Raw genomic sequence first — 9,248 nt, 5'->3', positions numbered from 1 at the left:
CTTGGGCAAGGAATCACTTTGACCTTGAGTTCCACTTTAAATGCCATATATCTGTCAAAGACCTCAATCACCACCCTTTGCTGCATAGGGTGTCGTTCTGTTTCTGCTGCTGCACCTAATGTCTGAAATCCCCTACAATTGATCATAGAAATAGACCCTAACCCAGTTAAATTCCTATGGCCAAATCACCCAAAATGCACTCGTCACATCTCGCAAGCTGATCCCGGTTGAGCCTGGTTAGTAATATAATGGGGGGGGGGGGTCACCAGGGCTTGCCAGTTGCTGTAGGCATGGGGCTGTGGGTTGGCCAGGAGATGGCAGTGCTGAGTATCACCTCCTTATATGTATGGATTTCCCCAAGTCGCTCCAGTTTCCAACTCCACATGCCAAACACTCATTACTGATACTGGCCAAACATCCAAATGCAGAATGCTTCTGAAAATAAATCTTTAAACTTACTGAGGCTTTCCTGGGTATGTAATAAGCATTAGCATAAGTCCAGGCGTAAGACTTTGCTCATCTCATATTCATATAGCTGACTGTCTCTCTGTTAATTATCTTCATAGTACTCACTTACACCATAATGTCACGGCATGTATCTCTGTGGCTTGGAGAGTTATTTCCCTCATTCCCCACTCCAATTAAAGCAACTTTTTTTTAAACTCACTAGATGGGCTTATCGCTCCTAGCACACAGGGTCTTGAGATGCAGTCAAATTTTAGTCTTTCCATAAACTCAACTTGCACTGCACTGTGTGACTGCAGGCAGAGCGCATCACAATGGGCAGAGAAAATTTTTATTTAAAGCTTTCGTGACTGCAGGGAGTCATATTATTGGTTATTTCGGTAAAGTCACGTTGCTTCCCTTCTACGTGACTTTACCGAAAGAACAAAGAATATAATCGGCAGAGAGTTGATCAACAGGATGCGTGTATGGTGGGGAAAAGCGAGGCAATCTCCCATCTGTTTTGAGCGTGAAAGATTAGGCCAAAATAACCCCCCCACCCTCCTCCCTACCCCCAGAGCTCCCTTTAGTGGAGACCCTCCGCCAACCGTTGCGTGAGGAAGCAATTTCAGGGCTGCACCTTTAACTGAAACAAATCCGAATGGGATCGTATTATACCAGGAGAAATCATTGAACCACCGTCTAGATTAATCAGATGTCACAATACCACCCCGGTACCCCACCAACACCACATTGCAGACTCGCTGCCTTAAACGGGGCATTATTTTTTGTACCTATCAGCAAAAAAAATAAGAGTCCTGACTCTAATTTGCAGTTACATAATACTGCACACTAATCTCAACTGTGGGATGGGTGGTGTGGGTGGTGGTGGGGGCTTTGGGTTGGTGGCTGGGTGGGCAGGTGGGGTGGGCTGGATGGATAAATGAGAAAGAAAAGGGGAGCAAAAAAAATCCTTTTGGGGGGTGGAATCGAGGCAATTGGAGGGTCTGTGAACAGCGGCCCCGCCTCGCCTCTGTGTGTCGTCACGTTTCTGTGTCCCCACCTCCTCCTCCGCTCCCCCCACCACCACCACCACCGTCTATGCTCGCAGCTCGGTTCTTACTTGGCGGTAGTCGTCACCGCCTGTTGGCAGAGCTTAGAAATGTACACAGCCCCGTTTGCACCGTTCTGCGCTGGGACCATGTGAGACCTCTTAATCCAGCTCAGCAGCGGAGGAGGGAGAGGCGAGGGAGAGGCGAGAGAGCGAGCGAACGAGAGAAGCGAGAAACCAAAATAACAGAGACTCGCAAGTTCGGCAGTGATGGCACGGAGACTGCTGCTGCTGCTGCCGCTGCACGTCTGGATTTTATTCGTCACGTCCGTATTTTCATCCAACAATCCGACCAATGAAGGTTCGTTGTTTCATGTATATAACAAAGCGCGCGCGTGTGTGTGCGTGTGTTCTTCCAGCAATGACCTCTCCTTGGTCTATTCGCCTCGTATTGCCCTCAAAGATTGCTCATTCTTTTCCGCCCGTTTCGAGAGGCGAGGTTCCACGCTGTTATGCAATTCATTCATTGATTCGGAGCAGTTTAAGCGCTTGTCAGCGGCGCCTTGGGTGGTAAGAAGACTTGCCAAATTGCCGTTCCTTGCCGCGGCCAATGTTAACATACATTAGAGCGCCCTTTTTTTGCGTTTTCAACAACAACAGCAACAGCAACAAAAAGAACAACGTGTTTTATTCGTGCATGCGATTTACTGTGAAATAATTGTGCAGGCTGGTCTTGTCGGGCAGGCAACTTGGGCGCGAAAGTTGCTTTAAAAGCTCGTAACGTCAGCGGGCGTCTTCGAATTGCAGCGTTTGACACCCGTCCAGATTATGCGTAACACGGCGTAAATGCGTGCGTGCGTGCGTGCGCGCGTGTACAAGTCGCTCGCTCGTGCATTGCGAGTGACGGACTACAACCTCACACACTTTGCAAACCGCACCGCCAACGACGGTATCTCGGAAATGCGATCGGCAGTCTGCGCTCGCAAATTCGAATTCTGAAACGGCGTGGCTGGCTGTCTGTGTGTGTGTTGGTGCGCTACTTAACGCTACGAAGCGATGGCAGAACTTGTCTAGGAAAAAAACAAATGCATCACCGCTGGGGGTAAAACAAAAGCGAACGTCGTTCCGGGCTTAATAGATGCTCGATAAACTGTCCTCTCGGAGAGATCCCGCCCTTCGAAGTGAGAATTCCAGCACGGCATACGGGGAATGCGCACACGCCGTAGGGGAATGCCGTCGTGTTCCCTCGCAAGCTCCCTTCATGTCACCAAGCGCAAGCCGTCACTGGACACCGTCAGCCGTGCTCAATCCACTGCTGCATAACGGCTTCCCCCCAAACCATCGCTGTCTTCCACAGTTCCGCGATGCACCGATGCACAACACAGGAGCTGTACACTCAAAGACCGTGTAGCCTTAACAGACTATTGGGGCAAGTGCTGTTAGCGAGCACCTACGAAGGCCGGCACGGCACACGAGGGGGTGGGTGGCCAACACCACGCACGGCCGCCTTTGTCTCCCTCGTAGCGATGTTTACACACCGCACGAGGTACTCGTTTTAGGCTGAGTCGACCTAGGGGACGGCCAGGACCGGTTCAAATAATCGTCACTGGTGTTGGCCGTGAGCGGGAATCGAACCCGGGTCGCCAGGTTCGTAGCGCAGCGCGCTAACCGCTACACTACCGCTCCTCACCTGTACACACACACCGACACACACACACACCGTAGCCGATTTTTTTTATTGCTCCATATTTCACGCGTGGACGTGCTCTCAGACGCGCCCCCATTCTTTCTCTGCCACTCCGTAACTATTATTCACCTTCGTTCATCATCCCCTTGGAGCGACGTGCTCTGCTCACGCAGACTTTTCCTAACAGTTTGAATGAGATATTTCACCTCCGTTATGTTCTCTAATCCACGTGTTCCACTCGCTCAATGTAATTCTAAGCATGCATCTGCTTCCGCACGTCTGAAAACCGTAATATGAAATCATTGTAAAGTGCAGCGCTCTGTTAATTCACTGCTGGATAGAGGGAGTGATTAATTAATTTATTTTTACCATCCTTCACCACGCTGATGAGTGAGATTTGAATATACCCCGGGCAGGAAGAGCCCTTTTAGATATCACTCACCAAGTGATGTTTAGCAATGGCCGAGATTCTAACCAAGTCAATGTCGCGGGGTTCGGATCGCAGTGCGCTAACCACCGTCCCACCGCTCCAAACTGTGTGAAAATGATAGCGCTCTTACCCATACGCACCCACACACACGCACGAACGCACAGATATACGCATCGTGTGGATGATTTATTGATTTGTAATATGCGCAGCCTCTGCACCAGTGCAAACACGAACAGTGCGTGTTTGTTCCACACAACACGTTCAGAAGTTGAAAGCGAGAAACGTGGGACGTGCGTCCCTTAACGTATCGAATCTGAGCGGAGTATATGAGCGCCGGTGTGGTGAAGTGCGCACGTGGAATTTCTTTCGCGCCGTATGTGGCAAATCGGAGGCGTGGTGAGTATAGGTGTAGCGCCCGCAACCGCCAGAGTAAGTAAGAACATTTGATATTGCGCACTCTGACGGGTCCAGTCCATCACGAAAGCGCATTGAAGACACGTTGAAGTAGGCTCTCTGAAACAACAACAACCACAACAAACCACAACAACAACCACCTTTTTGAGTCTGTTGCGGAGCTGGCTCAGACTCAGGGATGGATCCCGAACACTGGCGGGATCGCACGCGAGGCTTTACACGCGGGTTTACACGCGGGTTTACACGAGGGTTTACACGCGGGTTTACACGCGGGTTTACACGAGGGTTTACACGCGGGTTTACACGCGGGTTTACACGCGGATACCGCAGCAGCAGCAGCAGCAGGTCGCCTCGATCCGCAACACCGTGGTCGCAGTCGATGTGGGTCTGTTGAAGCCGATGTGTTTTTCGGAACGTGCCCGCGTGCTCTTCGTACGGGGATGTCCGACGTTTCGCGCCGCGTGTTGGGAGCTTATTCAGCCACCGAACACACGGCAGAGTAATTGCTGTATCTCCTGATGAGTTTATACATACGCGAATCGGCAGCTTATATAATAAATGACCCCTTTCAGTGGAGTGCACGTGGCGTTGCATCCTGCTATGATACAGCTACAGTTTGCATTGTTGCAATACCATTATAAATGCACTTCACATAATCATGTTGGTACTGTATACTCCATTGTACATAGTAAGGTGGGTACTCTAGTCATCTTGATTGTACATTTGAAGCGAACTTTTGTCTCGTGGTAATAACGCTGTCGAGACAGACGACCGATACGTCTGCTGATCCGGACGTTAAAGATACCTTGCAAATGTTCCTTTAAACCTTCATCTGAAGTAGGGGCATCGCACGAAACGTCAAACAGCTATATAAGGCGAGTTTTGACTCTTTTTTTCTTTGCGAGCTAAGGAATAAGTCCTCTTTGTGCCAATCTCGTAACGGAATGACGGAGGGGTGAGCGGAGCGTATCTCTCACTCTTTAACGCACTCACTCAAGCAGGGCAGAGGCACGAGGCTAGACTTGCCACAACTATAGATGCGTGGGTGTGAGTGCGTGAGTGCGAGGCGCAGTGGTCAGCCAAGGGTCAACTCACAGCTGATGCCACTTGATATTATGACTGGTCCTGGGACTCCCTTAGGTCGATTTAGCCTTCATTGAGTACTTCACTGTACGTTGGATAACACGCGCTGGTGAGACAAAGACGGCCGTGCGTGATGCTGTTTCGCTACTAACCCTCTTGTTCCCATACGGACCCTGACATGAATGTGTCTTCGGCAGTCTGCTGCATGCCTATACGAATTATCTTGATAAATAAATAAAGTGGCATGTATGCGTTAGCATTTGCCGAGTTAAGTGTAAGAGGGGGGGGGGAGGTCTTCAATGCCATCGATCAAAGCGACGGTCAATTGCAATTCAAAAGTTCCATTGGATTCCAGTTTATCAAAATCGCCTCTTACTTAATAAGTCATTTTCGCCTTTAACTCCATGTGGGCCAGTGGCATTGTTTGATCGTAATCATTTAAACGGCATGATGAGACCCAAGAAGGTCGAAACCGCTGAACACATGCTGCTTGATAACATTGGTCTCGTAAGCCAATAGGCTGATGGACTCAATACTTTGTGTGTGTGTGTGTGGAGTTACAACCCACTCTCTGCTCGTGTGTGCTTGCAACGGCATTGCTTGCATAAGACCGTGCGTATCGTGGCTTACAGGTACGGCTGTGGGATAGAGCAGCGGCAAGTGCGTTCAGAAATCACGCGCGCTCTAGCCAGAGGATGGATGGATGCCAGTGGGCAAAGAGGGCGAATGCCAGAACATTAGATCAAATACATTGGCGGGTTGTTTGGCGTAATAGGTTAAGCACTTCGTACCAATTACCGGCTCCTCGGCCAAATCGCCCTCCTGGAATTAGTCCCCTTTTCCACATCTGTCTTGTCGCGTGGTTCAATATACGGGGGGAGGCTTGAGTCGCGTTAAAAACAAGTGGACCCGTCTCGAATATTAAACGCTGCAGCGCGGCACTTCTTAATCACTGTTGTTGGCCAAGTCACCTACGGCGATTGAACGCAGTGTGAGAATTGAACAAAACAAGAACACAACAATTGTACTTTATCTTACTAGATGGGCACATGCCCACGAACACGCACGCACACACCGGGCGTCATTTTCTCAACGAATATTTCTAGGATCACTTGTTTAGACTGGAGGAGGAGGTGGTGGTGGTTCGTGATGAGAAGCCAAAGTAAAAGTGATATTTTGGTTGGTGTGCCGGGTGTGGATATATTTTTCCGAATTGCTGACCCGGACAGATGCCTCTCTCCACAAACTTCGATTTCTCACCACGTTAAACAACTTAACCTTACTGACATAAACTCGTGCGGTGTCAATTGAAACGTTCCAGCTTCTCTGTGAAATCCACTGCTGGATAGATCGTGGACTCCCCACCGCCGTATCGGATCATGGGGGGGGGGGGGGGTGTATGTGTGACCATACTTCACCACATTGGTTCAGTGCAGGTTGGTGAGAGGAAGGAGTGGGGGGGTAAAACCGGTTCTAACATCACTTGCCGGGCTCAGAATAGAGGGCATAGTGCGGCAACCGCGGCGCCACCGCTCCTTCGTTGGCAAATATGCAGGATAAAAAATAAGCGTTTAACATGTTGCTAATTAAATAATAATCACCTTCAGCCAGGATAGCCAAGGTGCCCTGCAGTATTTTCTGGTGAAGCATTTCGTGACTGCGCAGCGCGAGAATACAATCAAGGTTCCGCATGCGTTCTCTATATATACTGCATTGATACATACTGTACATGATTATAGACTGCACGTGATGAAACCTCAACGATCGCCGTAGCGGAGCTTTCATCAGAATACAACACACCCGTTCTCTGTATCTCCCGTATGTGATATGATATATCGACGTGAACCTCACCAGCGCAAAACACAACGCGCGCGTGACCACGCGTGCGTAATCATCCGATGGCACACAACTCTCATCTCTCGGGACGCCTTTCAAGTTGTCCCCGTCTGTGTGCCTAACAAAGGCAAAGATCCCCCGTATAGCCTCGCCAGACTGTAGAGGCAAGTGCTGTTAGCGAGCACCTAAGAAGGCCGGAACGGAACACGAGGAGGTGGGTGGCCAGCACCACGCCCGACGGCTTTTGTCTCCCCAGTGGCGATGTTAACACACCGCACCAGGTACTCATTTGAGGTTGAGTCGACCTAGGGGAGGCTCAAGACCAGTTCAGATAATCGTCACTGGTGTTGACCGTGAGCCGGAATCGAAACCGGATCGCCGGGTTCATAGCGCAGCGCGCTAACCGCTACACTATCGCTCCCCGCACGCACGCACGCACACTGATGGGCTTAATACCGCGTGGAATATTTTCCGGAGCTCAGCCTGCGTCAACTTGAAACGGAGCCCTGTCTCACTATTGATACATCTCTCTCCCACAGTTGACCTGTTGGACTCCAAATCGTTGGAAGGAGAGGGGCGATGGACGGCCGATCCACACGAGGGGGTGAGTTCCATCCCACGCACGGGGTTGTTTTCCATTGACAGGCGCATTACATGGTTCGCTTGTCTGTGTTTAGTCCTTCTAGACATTTTGCTGGGAGATAAAAAAAAACAATATAGCCTCAACACGTTTGTCAGTTGCACCCACCAAGGCTTACAACAGAGATGCCTGTGCAGTAAACATACATGTCCTGTATAGTACATCCGCCCTGATCAATTAAGCGCCACCACACCCAATGCAAAAAAGATGCGTGGTGTAAATGTAATTTTCCACAGACGTTCATAAATCTGACCTTTTCACGCGCAATGATAATGGCGTTCTTGATCTCACGCACAATCGCTGACTTATAAATCACAGGAAAGCATTCCCCCCACATTGAATCATTTAGCTTTTTTTTTTCAACCCAGTGCCCGAAACGTGTGCCTTATGCTACCGTCGCTTTCTGTAGATGTTCACATATCTGCCCTATTCACATATCTGCCCTATTCACATATCTGCCCTATTCACATATCTGCCCTATTCACATATCCGCATATACCGCAATTCCCAGCGAGTCGATTACATGCGACGTTGAACTCCTTCATGGGCTTAGTATGCTGTTGTCCTTCCCCCCCCCCCCGCACCGATTGGCTGCGTACGGTGCGAAAGAAGTTCAACACATATACAGGGTGCTTAAAAAAATGTTTTAACACTTGTGAGAATTTGCAACAATACGACAATAAATGTGACTGCGGGCTCTGGAGACCACCTGGAGAAGCTTCCAGACAACGTGTTGACAACGATGGCGAACAAGTGGAGACTTTTTGAAACTAATAACATACATTTTTTTTATCATGTTACAGTATATTCTCCCTTCTGTGTCCATTAAAAACGATAGTCCCATTTAGGTGTTAACATTTATTTGAAGCACCCGGTACACACGTAGCCAAATTGTTCAGTTTCTGTTTTAGTAATGTTGACGATTGTGGACAGATGTTGATATTGTTGTGGGGTGTTTTTCTTCTTCTGTGCGTGTGAACACAACTGCCAAAGCGGTCTCTGAACGTTTGTTGTTGTTGTTGAGAAATGAACGAGCTCCATGTGAACCGAACCCTCCCGTCTCGTGGTGGTTGGAGGTGGTGGTGGCAATAGCGCGTCGAGGCACGAGGGGGGCTAACCCCTCAATTGATGGGGCATCCGCTGATGCGTACGCCCCCAGCTGACTTACCAGAATAACGTTACGTTTTAATTTGTTACTGAACATCAATCATGGGAGCACGATGAATATGACCACGCCTCTTTAACCCACCCCCGCGGAAATCCTAGTCGAGTCTCAAAACTGCCACTACAAAGAGGGTCCTGCATTTGGATGCTTGAGCAGTTTCTCGCTATTGGGAGCGCTTGCTAAACCACCCCAGCCAGCCACGTGTGCATCCGTGGCGGGCAGCAGGAAGCGTGGCATCGCCCGGCACGAGCGCGCGCGTTAATTAACCCTCTCCCGCAGCACGCGCAGCTCAACGCTGAGCACTCACTCACTCGTCGTACACACAAGGCTCGACACATTCGTGTAATAAAACCGCACGGTCTTGAAAGGGGGGGATGGGGACATGTATATGTGTGTGTGTGTATATATATAACAAGCGACGTTTCGGATATGGACCCTTCTTCATAGCGCATATATTAGTAGCCCTTCCACCAACAGCTTTGTGAACAAGACGCTAAA

At 49.6% G+C, this 9,248-nt stretch overlaps 1 protein-coding gene across 5 annotated transcripts in view; it reads left to right on the top strand.

The window, feature by feature from the left end:
* The first annotated feature begins 1,495 nt into the window (after positions 1-1,495).
* LOC116950470 (ephrin type-A receptor 4-like) overlaps positions 1,496-9,248 on the top strand; it is a 149,867-nt gene continuing 142,114 nt past the window's right edge. For 3 of the 5 annotated variants that reach the window (XM_032968251.2, XM_032968249.2, XM_032968250.2), the window contains exons 1-2: positions 1,877-4,041; positions 7,485-7,549. In XM_032968251.2, the coding sequence (XP_032824142.2) occupies positions 3,939-4,041; positions 7,485-7,549 (168 nt within the window). In that variant the 5' untranslated portion in view covers positions 1,877-3,938. The other 2 variants (XM_032968252.2, XM_032968248.2) reach the window with 2 other exon arrangements.

This window comes from Petromyzon marinus, chromosome 39 (genome assembly GCF_048934315.1).
Source record: "Petromyzon marinus isolate PM22_M1 ecotype Great Lakes invasive population chromosome 39, UKy_Petmar_22M1.pri1.0, whole genome shotgun sequence".
NCBI classification, from domain to species: Eukaryota; Metazoa; Chordata; class Hyperoartia; order Petromyzontiformes; family Petromyzontidae; genus Petromyzon; species Petromyzon marinus.
Note: the sequence above shows the minus strand (reverse complement) of the source record. Positions and strands in the feature narration are given on the sequence as shown.